The 19,143-nt window shown below is 37.8% G+C and overlaps 2 protein-coding genes across 2 annotated transcripts in view; both read right to left on the bottom strand.

The window, feature by feature from the left end:
* Positions 1 to 10,161, bottom strand: part of abca12 (ATP-binding cassette, sub-family A (ABC1), member 12) — a 56,351-nt gene extending 46,190 nt beyond the window's left edge. Inside the window, exons 1-16 of the mRNA XM_068573041.1 lie at positions 10,127 to 10,161; positions 9,685 to 9,759; positions 9,342 to 9,435; positions 7,693 to 7,843; positions 7,398 to 7,489; positions 6,638 to 6,711; positions 6,232 to 6,399; positions 5,910 to 6,100; positions 5,166 to 5,284; positions 4,732 to 4,832; positions 3,845 to 3,991; positions 3,095 to 3,261; positions 2,484 to 2,617; positions 1,713 to 1,852; positions 783 to 947; positions 319 to 527 (exon numbers count right to left, since the gene is read on the bottom strand). Coding sequence (XP_068429142.1) covers positions 319 to 527; positions 783 to 947; positions 1,713 to 1,852; positions 2,484 to 2,617; positions 3,095 to 3,261; positions 3,845 to 3,991; positions 4,732 to 4,832; positions 5,166 to 5,284; positions 5,910 to 6,100; positions 6,232 to 6,399; positions 6,638 to 6,711; positions 7,398 to 7,489; positions 7,693 to 7,843; positions 9,342 to 9,435; positions 9,685 to 9,750 — 2,018 coding nt within the window. The 5' untranslated portion in view covers positions 9,751 to 9,759; positions 10,127 to 10,161. The remainder of the gene's footprint in view (positions 1 to 318; positions 528 to 782; positions 948 to 1,712; positions 1,853 to 2,483; positions 2,618 to 3,094; positions 3,262 to 3,844; positions 3,992 to 4,731; positions 4,833 to 5,165; positions 5,285 to 5,909; positions 6,101 to 6,231; positions 6,400 to 6,637; positions 6,712 to 7,397; positions 7,490 to 7,692; positions 7,844 to 9,341; positions 9,436 to 9,684; positions 9,760 to 10,126) is intronic.
* A 2,858-nt stretch (positions 10,162 to 13,019) lies between these two features.
* On the bottom strand, positions 13,020 to 18,903 carry pofut2 (protein O-fucosyltransferase 2). Its single transcript, XM_068571775.1, has 9 exons — positions 18,703 to 18,903; positions 17,198 to 17,451; positions 16,849 to 16,993; positions 16,267 to 16,377; positions 15,630 to 15,696; positions 15,372 to 15,497; positions 14,870 to 15,050; positions 14,461 to 14,584; positions 13,020 to 13,397 (listed from the first exon to the last, which is right to left on the bottom strand). The coding sequence occupies exons 1-9, from the start codon at positions 18,870 to 18,872 to the stop codon at positions 13,244 to 13,246; spliced, it is 1,332 nt and encodes a 443-aa protein (XP_068427876.1). The 5' UTR covers positions 18,873 to 18,903; the 3' UTR covers positions 13,020 to 13,243.
* Between the last annotated feature and the right edge of the window lie 240 nt (positions 18,904 to 19,143).

Genomic DNA, 19,143 nt, shown 5'->3' with positions numbered 1-19,143 from the left:
ACATAACTTCAAATCGCTAAAATTACTAAAATGTGTAATGTTAGTGAGCATGTGTCTGACATCTTTTAAGTTAAAGACAATATGTGAGTTGTATATTGCACCACTGTTAAGTACAAATACAACAAATCCTATTTTAATCATCTGTTCAAATCAAAAGCATATATATATACTGAGACACTTCTTGAGGTGTTTAGTATATATATATATATATATAGAAAGAGAGAGAGAGAGAGAGAGAGAGAGAGAGAGCGAGAGAGCGAGAGAGCATGGTCGTGCTCTGGAATGAAGGCCTGCAGATAAATTATTCATCATCAAAACCTTTGTTGAAGGATCCAAGAAAGATCGTAAGTGCTGTTGTCAGGCATACAGTTCATCCAGCTTTCTCCAATTAGCTTAGTGGCCAGTTTGTCCGAAAGCACGCCAAACTGCGCACTGTCATTGCACAGCTCATGCCACTGAGAGAGAATCATGGGAAGTGTCACGTTGTAGTCACTTTGGCCTGTCAGGGCACTGTATACATCTTGTGCCTGTGGAAACAGAATATTAGTTTTTCTCTATAACACTAGATAATAATGAATGTTAATGCAGAGATCTGTTGTTTTAGACTTTTATATTGTTAATATTGATTGTGTATATTTCTACTTTACAGAACAATCCAACCATCCAACAAAGACGTTTGCTCCAACACAAAATACAACCAAAAATAAGGAAGAAAAGTAAATAGTGTTACATTAAGTTGGAGGAGGACTCATTAACCATGTATGTTTTTACTTAAATTTTACCTTCTCAACCAGTGGCATCCAGTCCATCAGAAGTGCTTTCTGGAGAGCGGAACTGTTCTGACAGATCACGGCTCTCCACAACTCGATCTTTATGCTTTCGGTGTTTAACAGCCACTCAAAGGGACCCAAGAGATCCTCACATTGTAAAGGCTCAGGTGACAGAATCTAGCAAAACAGAAGTAAAATGCACCAACTCATGAGTGTTTGATAACTTCATTATTTTCCATACTATTATCAAAAACCTCTTTCCTAAAATGAAAACACACAAAGTCAAATTGGGAAAAGTGAAGGTATTACAAGGCACAAATGATGTCAGCGGATCATTAGTGAAATCAATTATGGCCGACAGATGTTCATTGTCATCAAGGAATTCATGCACATAGTTTCATAATAAAGCTTTCAACAATGCTTGGTTGCTCAACATGTCCTTGACAAAATAGCAAGTGAGTTCAGTTCAAATTAAAACTTTGTTCTGTGGAATTTTGTAACTTGGGTTTAGCCTTATTTTGTTGTTTCTGAAAACAATGTTCACCAATTTACTTACTGAGAAATGTCACTGCAGCAATACCGGCAGCTAAAACGTTACAGCCTCTGTTCAGTCGCAGTCAGGCAGAATTTGACCCAAGCACAGTTTAAACCATTAAATACATTATTTGGATGTGAAACTAAGGTAAATATTTGTTTATAATCATCAATCACGGTTTAAATGTGCACACACAACTACGTGAAGTACTTTAGTTTGGAAACGGCTTCAACCTGTTTTCAAACCCTCTGATTGCTTGTACTATTAGGCCAACCAACGTCTGAGCAATGACACTTGTGATGAAGTTGTTGTGAAACTATGACGCATGAAACTAAGAAAAGGTTTGAAGATTACATAATTGTTTCTTAAGAGATGAATATTAAAAGGCTTTTGCTTGACAAACATACCTTTGGAATCATTTCGATAATTTCCATCACGGTGCCCAAGACATGATCAATCAACGCGCTTGCCTCAGACTGGTTCGCCAGCAACCTAAGGTAGGTCATTTGGAGTCTATCAGCATCTTTCAGGACATTGACCATCATGTCTGTGAACCAGGGAGAGTACAGAACACAGTTATATAATGAAGACAAAGCTAGAGCCTTTGACTACCGTTATGATATGTCATATGCTATAAAACAAAAGTACTTATTTTAAAAAAAGAAATCCACCACTGGACACTGTTCAGTCACCCACTTATCACACAATGTCTGTTAAACATTATAACTCAAGAAGTTGCTTAACATCATTTTGTGCATATCCATTTCCTCATAATAGCTCCTCTAGTGTACTTTGGTTCAAGATCTTTCACCAGTCCCCTGAGAAAGGGTGTGAACTGGTTTCATTCAGCAATTGGTCGTATTGTTCACATACTCCAGGGAGAGGAAAAACAAGAATGACTGTGGCAGAATGTGAAGACAAAAGAAAGGCATACCACACTGAGCATACAATGACCTGTGAATATTTTTACTTTTAGAATTTGTCCCTCTGCTCTTGCTCTTTCATTGTAAGGACTGACACCTTACAATGAAAGCTTTATGTCAAAATGTTTACAATTCATGTCAATTATGTCCATTTTATTTTGACAGGAATAAAATACTAGGAATAAAAAAAGCTATAAATAATTATAATTAATAGTTTTTAAAATGCAATGTGAGCAGGAGGTGTTGTAGTCTTACCTTCAACGGTGTCAAAGGCCAGTGACGCAAACTTCATGGATTGAAAACCAGTTCGGAGGACGCTCTGGACAACTAAATCCAGCTCTGGCACATTTTTTATAATCTCCAACACAACATGACCAACCTCTAAAAACCTGCAAAAGCACAAGGCCAAACTCAAAATACAATAGAAACTGTTTCGATTAAAGTGGACGACAGACTTTGTGTCTACTTTTGTGGTATTTAGACGGATGTGAGCAAGGAGAATTTCGACTTTAAAAAAAAAGGTTTGGCTAACTTCAGATGTTCAAAAAGCAGAAGGTGAGAAAGACAAACAGGTAAGAGACAACATAAAGTGGTTATCCAATAAGAAGTATACAACATGTGAGGCCAAATCCCCAATAAATACATCTCCTAAGCCATTTTTCCACAAGAAAGACAAACTTTGCTGTTTCTAAAATGAAAATAAAAACCTTCCCAACTATCAACATTTCAACTCCTTCTAGTTGCCTGAATATTTGTATGACATTTAGAAAGCCCATTTAGTTGCTTCAACCAAATATAATGTATAGTTTTTGCAGTATTCAAAATAAAGATGGGCAATGATGGGTAATGAACGGCATTGTACTTACAGCTCCTCGTCAATGTTTTGTGGTTGTGTATCTACGCTACGCCGGGACCTCGTGATGTCGGAGCCTCCTTGTCCTCCTGGGGATGCACCTGCCATCAGACTGCGAAGCAGCCCTTTGGCGAAGGACACATCATGTGGAGCAACATTCTTACTCCATACCAGGAGAGCCTGGAAATAATATAGATTACATATCAGAGGAGGAAGTATATTGAATGAGATTGAAAAAAAATCTAACATGTTCAATAACACCTGTCTCTTCCAGTCTGCCTCTCAACAATTATCTCCACATATTCATATTTTGATTGGGATTGTTCTATTTATGTTTCTCGACTGTTACAGGGCTTTCTTTGTATCTTATATTTTCTCTTACTATGTTTATTCTCATGCACCAAAATGAAAGGCAAATTCCTCAAATGTAAAAAACCTGCTTAGTAATAAATCCGATTCTGATTCTTTTACGCCAGCAATAGATTGCTGATTGATGGCTGGTTGTTTGAGCGAGTACACACAGTGACAATACTAACAGCTTCTAATTAGGAATTATCTCATCAAAACACGTCTACCATAGTGGCAGTGCTAATTGGATGTCTTTGAGGTTTCTTTTCCCCAGGTGCGACGTGGGAGTTGAAGTTGCTTGTTGATGTAATCAGCAGCGTTCTTGTGGCCATGGACTAATTATTTGTCGCTTTCATTTTGGATATTTGTGATTCTCACTCTTGATGATGAAAAGATTCATATGATTTTAACCTACCTGCTTTGCCACCTTATCAGGGTTGATCCAGCCCAGAAGCATGTCCACTGTCCCTGTACTGCACGCTGCTGTTAACCACAATGGCTTACTGCTGTTGCCACACAAGTGCGAACGCACCACGTCTCTGTTCATGGTTAGGTAGATAGCCTAGAGAAGGGACAATAATTACAGTAAATATAAACTGTGGTCAAACTGTTCATAAAGTGACGCATCGATGTAATATTTATTCAAACAGATAGTTACACAGTGGTAAAACCAGTGTTGCACGAAATGTATAATTTTTAGAAATGCACTTAGAATATTTGTGCTCCTGCAGGTTACACGCTCATATGGGTCCTTTAAAGATGTAGCTACTGCAAACAAAATTCTAAGCTTAGCTTATCATTAAGGCTGGAAACATTGGTAAACAGCTAATTCAGTTTAGCAAATGCTGTTACCTTCAAACTGCCAGGCCAGCAGTTTCCATCTGTTTCTAGTCCTAATGTTAAGCTAACAGGCGGCTGTAGTTTATTTTAGGCGTACAGGCATGAGGGTGGCATTGCTCTTCTAATCATGGTGAGAAAGTGAATGAGAGCAATTCCCAAAATGTTGAACTATTCTTTCATGTTATAATTGCCAGTTCAACTTGATTTTCCTGTCTCAACTCACGAACGTGAAGACAAATGTTGCACAATAGATTCACATGTGGGCAGCCATAAAGACTTCTGTGCTTATAATTTAGCCTTGACATTTACAATATGTGACATGAAATTACATAACTCTTATTAAAGAAAGGCATCAAATAAGGTTGGCATAACTGTTTGGTTACCACCTTTTATTTTCATAGAGTTAAAAAAAAAAAAGGCATGCCGTTTTATGTTTCTTTCTTGATGATAGTCAACACATACCTTGTCCAGTGGTATTTTGACTTCTTGTAGAACATATTTTGTAATTTCACTTAGTGAGTCATTCTCCAACGTGACAACTGTTCCAAGGGAAATAGACGCATCTAAGCAGAACCAAATCACATGGTCAGGTGAAACTCGAATGGCATAAAACAGGACCAGCAACATTTCTCAAGTGTTTTCATATCCTCGTTGAATTGTTTGTCATTTGCTTGGTAGCTTCCATCAACATGATGTCTTGTCTTTATTGTGATCCAGCATTTTAAGAAATGATAGTGTAACATAAAGGTACATTAAGTAGCCTTATTGATGGTACATTTATCTGCATATTTATAAAAATAGAAATCAAACATACAAAATAGCCATTAAATAAAAATAAAAAACACTGTGAAATGTGTGAAGTTTTTGTGGCTGAAATACAGCTGATGGAAAGTCACCTTTGCCAGGCCAGTTTTTAACATATTGGATCACGTTAATGCTTCCCGCGAGGAGCGGCAGCGCTGCGGAAAGTGAGTCCCCAGTTTCAGGGATCGTCCTCTGAATGAGATGCAAAGCACTAGAAAGACCACAGGGGGAAAAACATTTAGTGCCCAAAACAAGACAGAATCTGCAGAAAACATTTGACAAACTAATGATTAGACAAACACACACTGTGATTTAGAAGTCAGTTCTAAATCCTGAAGTCTCAGACAATGTGGGTTGCGCACAGGGCTGGACCGAGTGGTTAAAAGACAATCTCAATGGAGGAGTTTTATTTGAAGTCACTGGAATTTTTATTGTACCTGAGACTAGTATTTCTAACCTGGGTTTCACACGCATGGATGTTTAAAACATATTATGAAACTAAAACTTTTTTCGAGCAGCTCTTCAAAATCAGGTGATTCACCTCACATAATTAATGAATTAAGAACTAATTCCAGAAATTGTTAACCAATATAATATGAAGCAAACACTAAAGTTGAATACAGGATTTCCAAACTGTTTAAGTGAGCCATGCCAACGGTGGAATCTACCATAACACTGATAGACAACATGCCGGGGCCTTTATCCAATATTTAGTAGAACACAGCATAATCATGCTATTCCCTTCATGTTTTTCTTCTTCTAAACTGACTAACTAAATGAACACCTCTACAGAGCTTGTCTTTGGTCATTTTTGAATTTCTCCATCAAAGAATCACCCCTGTAGGTCGGTGAGCATGGCCTCCACGCCAGCCAGCACTTCATCGGGACCGGAAGAAAAGAGCCGGGGAATAGCGAGAAGGTTTTCCCACAGAGAGGTCTGATTTTGCAGCTGATCCAAGGTCAACATTGTAGCCCCAGCCATCGTCATCATCTCATCTGGTTTTGTCAGCATCAGATCTGTCAGTATCTGACAACAGGAGGTGATTTCAAAGTCAACAAAACAAACGGTGTTATTCAATTTTGTTTACATAAAACAGAAATAAAACCCCAATGTCCTGTTCAAAACAAGCTGATACACGTATGCAAGCACACACACACCTGGTTGAGTGTTTTGAGCGAGAACTCCAACAAAGTGTTGTTGGACTTGCAGAAAGCGACCGTAGCATTGGTGAAGGGGCTGGGCGATGTTGTGTTAACAATGGGCAGTGTCATTTTGCAGATGGCTCTCTTCAACAGGTTTACTGACTCCATCATTTTGTCCATGGTCTCCTAGATTACAGTTATCTATTAAATGCTGGTATTCATTCAAACAGGAAATACATTTGTGAAATTTGATTTTTCTTCCTATACGCATGTTTAGTTTTTTTTTTAGAGAATACTGGATCGTCTGCTCTTAACAATGTCCGATTCATAAGAGATCAAACAAGGGGTTAATTATATTCCAATAAAATAAGTAAAAAGGCTGTTCCTTATTCTCAGCAGTTTTGTTATGCCATTTACCCACCTGATTTCCCGGGAGAGTGGTAATTACTGCGTTCATGAGAGAGGCATTATTAGAACTTCCTTGGTGAGATGGACCTTTAATACAATAACACACTGTTAAAAAAAATGTCTGAATAGCAATTACAGTAATGCCTAATATCACCTCATAATGCAAACATGATATGAGGCTGGACAAAACAAAGTCCAACATTTGGGAGCCAGTGTTGTTCTCAAAGTAATATTTTAACATTTTTGGATAATATCTTCATTTGCTTTATCCCAGGATTTGAATAGAAAGAAGCTTATAACCTCGTCACTATCTGTCCATTAAATATGAAGCTAACAGGAGACAGTTAGCTTATATTAGCATAAAGACTGGGGGCGAGCGAAACAGCTAGCTTCACTTTGATACATATTGATTTCTCAGCAAACTCTCAACAAGTAAACAAGTATGCATATTTCCCAAAATATCAAACTATTTCTGTTGTGACGTTAAATACGATTTCCATATTTATTTCACAATGTTCGACCTAATCTTCTAGAAATATTTGCATTATTCTGGACAGAGGATGGTTATTCCATCTTTCTAATTAGGTCTCAGCTCCAAAACATCATAAAATGGTTGTCTGTGCCTTAATGTAAATGGGGCTCCTTGACAAAAAAATCTAATCAAGTGCACAACTTTAATCAGAATTGGTGGTGTGACACTGAACTGAAAAAACATGAAATGTTATTTGGGCATTGTACCCATAAAGACAGGTCTGTGAATGAGAATATCATACCCAAAAGGTTGGTCAAGGCCTTAATCAGTGCTTCAGCATCATGTCTGGAGTTCCCGGGGAAATTGAAAATCCTTTGAAACTGTGGGCTTGAACTGTAATACAGTGTCAATGGGATCAGATGAGGCAATAGAAAAAGGTTCAAGCAAAATCTGTTTTTAAACAACATTCACTCTTCCAAGGATTTTTTGACAGAAGGTAGGTTGGGTGGAGATTTGCGTAATCCACCTTTCATACACTTCTGCGGTACAGGTCAGATAATAAATCATATACAATGTGTACAGCTGAATGGGAGTACCTTGGATCCATTGGAAATGTCCTAGCTGACTTTAAAGAAGCTGGGTTTACAAGGCTGGATTTGTTTTGACAGTTGCTGTCTGTGTTGCACATGAGGGTCTGCAGGAAAGGAAAGAAGCCTGCGCTGGGCAGGTTTCGGGGTCCCACAAAACCTGGATGAGACAATATCAAAGTTGTTGTTGTCGTGAGGATACTTGAAAAAAAAAAACCTCCATTATGAATTGTTTCAAAAGCCTAGAAGACCATGTTCTTAATTATGTGCACTTGACATACAACAATATTTGATTGGAACTACTTGAAATGAGTTACAGGTAAATTAGATTTAATTGAAGTTCATATAATTTACTGGTAGAGGCAAATATCATCAACACTACTTAAACTGTTCAACAACAATGTTACCAAAAGGTTAAAGGGGAAACTCATCCAACAGAATACATTAAAAACTTGAATTTTGTTGTAAATGGTTTTACTTCGTTTGCTCAAATGTTTTTTATGAATTGGCCTAATTTCTTATTCATTTCTGTTTAACAGTGCCACACTCAATCCAATACTCCCAAATCCTAATTATTTGTCTTTCACTTTAGCGCATGCCTCTAAAAACAACAAAGACCATTGATAGAAAATAGTTATTGGACATTTCTGTAATAATCACAAGGAATGACTTAATAGCATTGAACAGATATTTGTAACACAATAGTACCTGATTCATGCCTCAGAATATTCTCTACAAAAACTAAACTAAAGGAACAAAAGTAGAAGGGGTTACTGGTAAGCCTTATTGTTGTATGTAATGAAAAAACAAAACTTTATCACCCTTGACAGGCGCTTTGAATTATGCTAATGCTGTTAATAAATATCCCTTTGTAAATGTGTGCTGCATATTTGCTTAAGAACCAGGTTTACTAGTAAGTCATGTGTTTTTTCAAACCGACTGGTTGCATTCTCTGCCCATCCTTCTACAACCAAATACTCAACTCTTATCTATTCTTGTACTCAAAGGCAGACTTATGTATTTAACGTTCCCTCCTTAAACCCCTTTACTTGCATGTATTGCAGATAAATAATGTCCTCTTAGTCAACTGCATTTAAAAAATAAAGGCACACAAACGCCATGTCAACAGTGCAGGGATTAGCTCTGATCTGAAGAGCTATTCATGTTTCAGTTGGAATTTCCATTTGTATACTTGGTTGTGAAATTGGACTGTCTGAAAGGTGCAATCTATTAAGGTGCCAAACAAAAATCTTGCAGTCCAAGCCCAGTCATATTGTGTGAATGCACATGTTAGCCAATCTGATCTTTCTGTTTGGTTTGCCACATTGTTCTTTCGTTCAGATTTAGCTTTTCTCTTGATGAAAAGAAAGTTTAAGATATCATCAGACTCATTTACTGACCAGATTCAAATGTTTTCAAAGGCCGCCAAGACATCTTTACTGTAACACATTGTAGTGACAGGGCACCTCGGAGGCTGATCATGGCTGTGACTTATTTGAAGTAGTTGTTGACAGCTTCATTCTGTTTGCTTGCAGTTGATTTTTTGTGTAAACCATCATCAAATTGAAATTGATTGCAGAGTAGAAAGACTTTTCGAATCTTGTCACGAACAAAACACCTATAACAAAGCACCTTATTCTGTGCAGTTTTACACTTACATGTATCTTTTAGTACTGGAGGGAATTGTTTGCGAGCCACAGCAATGATGGTGAAGATGATCAGAGGCCAGACGATCAGAGTCATGGACCATAGCTATAACACAAAATATCAGAATACGCTAACTATCAGTTTATAAAGAGTATTTAATATCTGCATATAATATGTGTCCAATGGTATAATATTAATGACATATGGAGAATCCCATCAGTAGAGTGGTTGTTATTTTATTACCTTTATTTAGTCTATGATTTATGCTACAATGCAATATCATAATGCATAGACTAAATATTATATATGGAAATACAATTACAGTTGCCATTGTACTTTAATAATGTCACTCACTGGCTGTCTGATGGCTGCAAGCCAATTCTTCCAGAGAAGGAGTTTTAGCTGCCGGAAGAAGGCCATCAGTAGAGGCTAAAGACAAAACACATGAGAAGAATTCATCCATCCGTCCATAACCATGTCTACCCGCCATGTATCAGCATAGGCTCCGCATATTTGTTGCTAAGTTATTTTTTCAAGCCATGATGAACATGAAGTCCTCTAAGTGCTCAAAGGAAGAACAAGTTGAAAATTTCCCTGAAACTCCATTTGCCGAGAAAGAAGGTTAACATTGTTTTTCTTTTTCTTTTTTTTTACAGTAGTCTAATAATCCAGATATAAAATAAATATCCACTGTGATATTTAAAAGATCATCAGGAATCCACATAAAGGTACACTGAATGGCAGGACTTAATTCTTGATAAAACAATAGAAGGCACCAATACACCATTTAACCTACCTGGTTGCGTCTGTCCTCTTAATTGGTCAAATGAGTTGTTCTCAGGCCTAAAAAGGACATGGCGAAAAAAAACAAAAAACAACGACGTCGAAGTATCTGCTAGGGACAAAAAGAAGCGTTGTTCCGTGTCTCGTGTCTCGCGCGTATGGGAGCCGCAACACCTGCGCGAGACCTGTTAAATCTCTGAAGAAGGGCGTGTCCTCTGGCTGCGACCTGTCTGCTCCACACAAGGGAGAGGCGACGCACTTCTGGCAACACCTGAAGGTCTGTTTCGGCGTCGGGAAGGCAACGCTGCGACGGGGGAAGACACATGCAACTGCTGGCATTAAAGGGATGTGACAGGATTGCCCCTTTAAATTTCCTACCCTTGTATTTACACAACAGTAAAACAAACACATAAAAAAAAAAGTGTAGGAGTTTCAGTGAACCCGTCATGGTAACATTGTCCTCTTCGACCTGATCATAACATTGATATAATAGAAATCTATATTAGGATTAAACTAAATAAAGACGTTTCGTCAGGTTTTTCATACAGTGATTAAGATTACCTATAATGGTCAAAGAGTTCTACAAACATGGGCACTTAATTAATTAAATTAACAGGGCAATGCCGAGCATTACATTATGATTACACAGTAAATTACTCAGAGTTGTAAGATGTTGTTGGGAAGGATCTCAAAAACAATAACTCTTCAAGCAACACAAGTGACTGAAGCTAAAATCACTTTCTCGCTGACTCTTCCACACGTATCCTGTGTTAGTAAACAATATCACTGCTGATACAGACAATGATGAATGACATGACAATATTATAAACTGGATGAGATTAAAAAAGAAGTCTGTAAACTCCTTGTATGATAGTAGCATCTGCCAACTATGTAAAGTGGATTATTTCCATCAGACATCCGGTCTGAAAACAATGGACATTTCAGGGTTGGACCAAACAAGAACATAGGACATATGACACTATTGTATTGTTACGTGCCAATGAGAAGGCCATTATCAAGTTCTACTGGTTTGCCATCTTGATAGGAACATGCGTGAAAAAAGTGAGGGAGCTGATGGTATGCCAGTAAACACAAAGTAGTGAGAAACATTGCTGCAAAGGGAGTATTTTGTACTCGACCTCACTTAAGATACTGCTGTGCATGCACATGATCAACAACACTCCCATTCCTGGTAATTATACATCAGGGAATATTTTAATGACACGGATATAAATAAACAAAAAGTATTGAAATTATCTAGTTGTCGATTTCCTTTTGTCTTTTAAACATTGTCGTTGGTGGCAAAGGAATTCTGAGTCAATTACCAAACATGATACGATACAACCTCTTACGCAATGAAGTTACCACAAACATTTTAAACCTCTGATGTTGACTTGCTCTCGTTAAAATAAAAAGATATATAGATTAAAAAAATAGCAGCAATGTAATTTTGTTTTTAATTTTCAAAAAAATCTTTTCTGTCATGTCTTCTGCTAAAACCTTTTATTCAAAATTTAAACTACACAACCTCAGGAATGGAAACAAATAATGTGTTGTAACAGAACAGCTTCATGGCTGGCTCGTGTTGACGAGACACAGTGGGTCCCTTGTGACCTCAAATCCTTTCAATAATACTATTGTTAATAACAACACTATTGAGGTCAATGCCACATAAAAAAGAAGAGGCTGAAAGAATTGAGCGCCATTGAAGTTCATCATAATAGTGTTATGTATGATGTCTGTCTTACTTTTACAACATCAGTAATATTGTAATGTAATCTAATGAAACCATTCATAAAAATACATTGGAAGATGGGAGGTGTAAGCTTCTTTCCACTTCTCTATTGTGAAAGGTAACCTGCAGGTTCCTTTTACCACGAGTTCATTGTTGATTAGTGTTTTAGTGAACAGATCCCGTTGTTGTCTTTATCTTGTGCAAAGGCACAAAGGCTCATATGCAAGTGCACTAGACGAGAGTGAGGTGGTGCAATACACTTAAACTAAGCAAGAAACTAAGTAATGTGCTGAAAAAAAAGGCAGTGAAGAAGAACGCAACCATGAATACAAATATTAAAGGGTTCAAAGTACCTAAAAAAAATAAGCGTTGTAAATGTTTTCACAAGGTAATTAGAGCTTATTGTTACACACTTACACTTCAACTTTTCATAAGGACCACAGAAAACAGCTTTACTTTTTCAAAATAAAACTCCACAGTGTACCCTTGAATAAAAATGCATTGTCTTCATACTATGGCATTATATTTGGTGTTATCTCTGAAATACCAAGTTGTATACAAAAACTAAAAGAATAGGTAAAAGTGCTAAAATTCAAATTTGAAGCAATTATGTGATTGAGTGATTGCCTCCACACATCATGACGACAACTGAGTCAGTGGCTAGAAGGTAATGATGCGAACAGCAAGAACTGTTCAAACAACAGCAACGGTACTGAGAGAGACAACAGCGTTAACCTGGTAAACCGGAGAGTGAAGTTAAGCTTCTGTACCGATGCCGTGAGTGTGGGCGGCGTTATCGGTGGTAACTACTATACGAGAGCAGTGCATTTTGCGAGCAAACTAGTTTGCAGTGGGCAAACCGGTTCTGACTAGCTACACAACACAGTACAGAGAAGCTTGTAATGAACTGACTTCATTTCCTGCTCAGGACAGAATGCCATTATATCACTATATCTTCACATAACAAAGTGTTGTTAGCTGCAATATAGGGCTCAAAATTTGAAATGTAGCACTTTTAAAGTTTAGATGCTCAACATCTTTGAATCTCACAAAATGTTAAAATGAGAATACTGCCATCCAACATATTTTCCTCACTCGTGATGCTGGTAATAAATATAAGACATCTTGTAAAATACCAGGCTGTCAAGAAAGATTCACATTCAACCCCAAAAATATTTTAGCAGATTTACTTGTTGTGTACAGGTTTGGCAGCCCTGTCTTGGCCTTTTGAGCACAAAGTTCAGTCACAGTTGTCTGATTGCACAACTCGGAAACCATAAAAAGTAAAAAATACACCATAAAACAGTTCAAATATGTTGTATATTGCATACAAATATATGTCACTTTTAACACTGCTTTCGGCACTTGCGTGTGTCAGGAAAGTGATTGGTCACATCAAAAAACGATTTTCCAGTGTGTGGGCTGTTCACATTCTTTTTCAGTGTCCCCACAGAAACGATTGTATGTAGCTTTGGGGTCAAAACCCAGGATCTCCCTCTCTTCATGGATCCGAAAAGAGAAGGTGGACACGGATGTTCCTATGAAGAATCTGAAAAATAAATGTTTGAAAAAATATAAACAAAAAACAACAAGGGCAACTGGGGAATTACACCCCAGGAAATATACGATTCTTTTAGGATTCTTAAGGCACAAAGATGTGTTACTGATATTTGAATAGAGATGTGTTTCAGTAAAAATTAATCAATGAAAATAATAAAAACAGCCAAAATGTGCAGAAAAGAAGCAAAACAAGCAACAAGACAGGTGCAGTGAACTAAGGCAAAGTTTATCTTGAACAAACCTAATGCTAATGCCTACCATGAGCCACCTTATAGGCCCAAAAAGGGGCGAGGGCATGACAACTGCTGGCACTGATTGGGGGAGGAGCCAGCCTGAGGGCTGTTTACTTCCTACTCTGGAAGCATTTCCCACGATACAGTCAGTGATGCAAAAGATCACATGTACCTTATCAAATTGTATGAGCATGATACATGATGACAGAATGTTTTCACTGAATGTCATAGAGCAGCATTTTTTCCATGGGTAGGTGTTTCAATTTTGTATTTTTCCAAATAGGGCATTGGGTAACAGACGTCCAGTGCCTTAAGTCTGAATGAGGCAAATTATCAAATCTGCACAATTAAATGATTATGCATTGAAATTAAATGATTTATTTAGAAAACACTTCATATTGAGCCCTATTTCTATTGATTTTTTTTTTAAATAAACCTAAACACAATACTCCAAAATGATATAGTAACGTGTGTCTATAGCCACATTAGTAGCTCTATAAAGCTGAACTTAGGCACAGCAAATTCAAACACAAAACACAAAGTACAGCTGTTGTGTCAGAATGCCATTAGTTTTGCAGGTATTTGGTTCTAAACAAAATACTGGCCCAATGTATTTGATCAGATGATTGTACTGGATGAGTCTGGACTTAAGTGAATGGCCACTAGAGTGACTAACTTTTTTCGAAACAAATTTCTGGAGATTGAATTATTTTCCGATACCAGTTAGCTGGTTAATAAACTGTCATGTTAATCATAATAAACTGTTATGTTTATTATCATTTTATGAATATGTGTGAAAAACTATGACAACTAACTTACCTTGCATGGGCACATATCCACTGGTCAATGATGGCCACCCCTCCATCTTTAAAGAGCTCCAGGTCCTCTCTGGACGGCTCAAACCGCACCATGTCTGGCAACAGGCCTCTCAGCTCCCTTAATTCTGCAAAGTAACATAGAGTAAACAGGATTATAAAAGCATGACTATGATTTTATTGTAAATGCTACTGCTACTTCGTGATTTCATTTACACTACTAGTTCAAAAGCTTTTTACATTACATTATTATTAGCATTATAATACACATACTTCTTTTGGTATTGTGTCAATGCTATATACATGCTTTTAGATCAGAAAAAAATAATCATCACCAAATACCCAAATGGCCTTTTTAATAAGATAAATAGTCATTGGTAAACCGTCTCTGCATGTGTCGGTTTGTCATTTACCTTCCTCATCTGCATCTGTTGCAACAAACACATTGTCGAGTTTGTGCTTCTTCATCAAGCTGCGCATTTTTTTCACTGCCCCCTTCAGGCTTGGCACATCCTCTCTGTGACCCCAGATGAAGTCTTTTCTGCGTAGGTGGACCCCCAGATATGAACCACCTTTAGCTGATCCTAGCTTGGCCTGAGGAGAAAAGACACGATACACGTGTGTAACTACTACTTAAGATGTGATCATCAAAAGGCTGAACTTTCAAACTACCGAATTCGGTCAGACTCAAATAGAACACACAGATCAAAAAAACATTGAGAAGTAATGGGTGTGATTAACTTATCTGATTTGGTGACATGATTGGCGCAAAGAAGTCTAACAATTATCAAATACGTGAGAGCCAGATCTTAATAAATGATACACTTATATGATGAATACTGATAATCTACTGTACATCTAAACATCTTGATTCCACATCACATAATCATGCCACACTCAGATACACTGACTCACTTTCATGCGAGTCCAATCCTCACTGTAAATGGTATGGTCTCTGTCATCTGTAGAGTTCAGGTACTTTTCTCTGAAGTCATCTCCTATAAGTCTCAGGTGCTTGGAAAACACCATGCTGCGGCGGGTCTACATCAGACACAGACAGTTGCAGAGGCACCCACCATCAGGTTATTGAAACAATATATACAAAAATATGCCATCTACTACCCTCACCAACATAATTAAACAGGTATGGTATTAGCCCATTAATTGACTTACATCCCAGTAATCCTTTCCAGCGTAGTGATCATGGAGCAGTGTCTCTGCTCGGTCAAGCATAACTGATCTGTAAAATTGTGCAGTACAAAACAAGTTTATCCATGACAGCGGCATCATGATCTGAGAGAGATTCAAGCTGTAAGCAATACCGCACTTTGATAACAATGAAGTTAAATCACGTTGCAGCTTTTTACAAATACAAGTACACAAGGCTCTGCTGTCTTTTTGAGGATGTATGCTAAATACTTTTGTTTCAGTGATAAGTTTGAACACATTATACATTTTATGCTATATTGTGATCCTGGTAGTTTGTTACCTCACCTAGTTGTTTAGCTACACTTGCTGTTTAATATGTACAGTAGCAGTCGTAATGGTTATTAGCTCTAGATTCAATTTAACTTCAGTAGCTTTCCTCAAATAGAAGTGCTCGATAAAGTCAGAAACCAATCATATGTTGATGTAAAATGAGATACTTGTACTCATGCTACAAAAGCTTAATATAACTGAACACAACCACAGAACAAAAAAAGATTTGCATTCTTTACCGGACATTGGCGCTTGACAGATGTCTACACACTTTGCATGTATGTGTATATTTATATGTATTTCATATCAGCATGTTGCTCTGTACACTCACGTCACTGTGATATTTTTCTGAAGAACTGGAGCCATGATGGAGGCATGTCCTTGGGCTGATATGCACGTTACGTTTCGAGCTCTCGTCTCCTCGTAGCCCCAAAACCAGCCCCTTGGAAACACAACAAGAACAAATGTAGACAGTTGGTTATATATGGAGAGGAGAGAGATGTGTGAGCAAGAAGGTAGAGATGGATATCATTAATACAAGCATACTGTCAATGTGATCAGTGACTGTGGGAGGAGGGTCTACTGAATTATTACACTTACAAATTCATATTTTTTGGGGGCATTTAAGCTCAATAAATCTCTTTTGTGTAAGAACAAATATACAATAACAAATCCTCTTCCAAACGAGGGCAAGACAGAAAAAATCTTCAGAAAACTAGGATGGTTTAGGATTGTAGCCGCGAGTGATTACAACACAATGAAACAGGAATAAAAACTGTATCTTGTGTTAAACTCAAACAATTTCTACATGCCGCTACCACAAAACCCCATTTGTTACATATTAGTTAGACAGTTTATCTTTTTCACACCTTGAGCTTTGCATTTTTGGCTTCAGTGCATTTCGTTGCTTTACCTGTAGAAACCCTGTTTATCTTTGGAGTACATCAGCTTGTCGATGCACGGCCGCTCATCAACTTTTTCCTCCCATTTTCCATCAGTCCATCCCTCTGCGTAGTTCTGCAATACCAGAACTTGGTCTATAAATGGGCCTCCATTTTCTAGATCCAAGAGAGGAAGCACTCTGTTTTAATAGCTGATTAAAAAGTGGTGGATGTGCATTGTAAAAAATAAAAAGAACAATTCCTATTTATTAAAACGATAGTTTAAGAAGCTTAAAATACATTCAATTATTTAGAAAACATATACAAATAATTATGTTTTAAATGTAACTTTAGTCTGGGTCACCAAGATGAAAAGCTCACCAGCGATGAATTCTTCGTACTCAATGACAGGCACATTGACTTGCAGGCTCGTGAGGCTGAAGAATTCCCCCCACGGGATGCGAATCTGATGGACATCAGCGCTCTGCCAGTGGTAGAGACGACCCCAGGGGGGCAGCACCAATACCCAGTCATCTCCCCCCTTTCTCAAAGTCTTCACCAGGGAGGCCATGCGGATATAGACATCTCTCCGCAGATTAAAGCCCTCCGGGGGGTTCACGTCATACAAAAGGTACCTGAGATAACAAAAGAGGACAAGAGATGTTTTAGAAAACCTTTGGATGGATACAAAGCAGCATCAGGCGCTGTGGTCAGCAAACACCAGTGAGAATGCTAAAACATCAGTAATAACGCAACATTGATCCAATTTTAAATGTATCATAAAAAAAGTATTTGTCTAACAAAAGCAGGGCTATATTTGTCATAGATGAAACCTTTCAAATTGTTTTCAGAAAACCACAATTTAAAGCTTTAAATAAATGTAATCTTTTTAAATTGTGAAATATATATATTTAGGCAATATGATAATATTTAAATAACATAGTCGTATCCAGGGAGTTTGCAACCTGTGCCAACATTAAAAAGGTGGTTTGTTGATAAACCTGGATCATGGATACTGTCTTGTAGACAATTTAACATATTCTAACGATTTCCCCCCAAAAAATAGTGCTACATGATATACTGAGACGTTAATGAATAAGAGTGAAGCAACATATTTATATGTGTAGTTGTATTACCTAATAAATGGTTAAAGTAATGCCGTAGTAACATTTTTAGATTTGTCTTTGGTCTCATTTGCTGCTGTTCCGTTTAACCTATTTGTCACAAGCACAATTACATTGTATTCTTATTCCAGGTGTTATGCTATGCATGCATAGCATGCATAGCATAACACCTGGAAGCTATGCTATGCATGCATAGTGCAAATGAATACACGTTGTCAGACATTAAAAGCCCTATCGTTCGTAGTCTATTCTTATGAGGAGACCACTGCATCTAGCCAGTAAGGTTAGCAATACAAACCGCCCTACATGTAACATCAACACACCACGGTTTCTTGTTCTATCATATGATTATGTGTTCCCACCGTTACTCCTACGCTGTAAGTAACGGGGCATATACCACTCTGGTCCTGCCTAAGTAACCATGTATACGCCGAAATATATTACGACACAATCGTGTCTTGTAAATTGTATGAAGAGCTCGTTCTCCTTAAAGTTTGTGGTTCTAAAACGTAAGAATTCATTAAACGGACATCTTTTTGAATGGAGTCAGGTGACGTTACACCTTTATCCCTTATCAAGACAACAGGGTTTATCAACACAAGCGGTCAAGCCTGAATAACGGGATTGAGAAGTAAATACGTACAGCTTTAACAGGATAAGTGTGTAACCTAAAGCTGCAATGTAAGAATAAGCACGACAATTCCCCGTTAGCATGGAGTCAACCTGCTAGCTAACAGTGACCTAACGTGTCGGGGAACTCACCGGAGATCTCTCGCAGCGCCGATGGGGACAGTGTGGCTCGCACTGAACGCATTGTCGGCGTGTACTACTTCAAATGCTGCAAACGCGACGAGAATCGACAAGCAGAATGCAGTAAACGAATATATTGAAGCAATGCATACAACTGGTATATGCACTGCTCTGTGCGCCATATTTCCTTTAGAGCCACGCACTTCCGGGAGGGTGAGAAGCGTCTGTACAGTTGCCGAGCAACCAGAAGAGACGTGCACGCTAATAGAAATATAATTAATTGTATTAATGACAAACAACCCAGCTATATTTTCACGAGTTTATCATCCTAAGAAATCATCAAGCGACTAAAGGACATTCATTAATGAAAACTAAAACATTAGGTGAAGGAGGTTACTGTCGTCACAACACAACATTGATCCCATGTGGTTTGAAATCTGTCTGTTAACCCTC

Source organism: Clinocottus analis, unplaced genomic scaffold, assembly GCF_023055335.1.
Source record: "Clinocottus analis isolate CAN_PGR_092001 unplaced genomic scaffold, fCliAna1.0.p SCAF_12, whole genome shotgun sequence".
Classification (NCBI taxonomy): domain Eukaryota; kingdom Metazoa; phylum Chordata; class Actinopteri; order Perciformes; family Cottidae; genus Clinocottus; species Clinocottus analis.
Note: the sequence above shows the minus strand (reverse complement) of the source record. Positions and strands in the feature narration are given on the sequence as shown.

Bases quoted from the DNA above. Each gene is read 5' to 3' on its own strand.
- pofut2 (XM_068571775.1), bottom strand. From the start codon at position 18,872: ATGGCGCACAGAGCAGTGCATATACCAGTTGTATGCATTGCTTCAATA. The intron at 16,378-16,848 runs GTAAAGCAACGA...TGTGTTTCCAAG, and splicing joins GATAAACAGGGTTTCTACAG to GGGCTGGTTTTGGGGCTACG. The intron at 15,498-15,629 runs GTAAGTCAATTA...TGTCTGATGTAG, and splicing joins CTGGAAAGGATTACTGGGAT to ACCCGCCGCAGCATGGTGTT.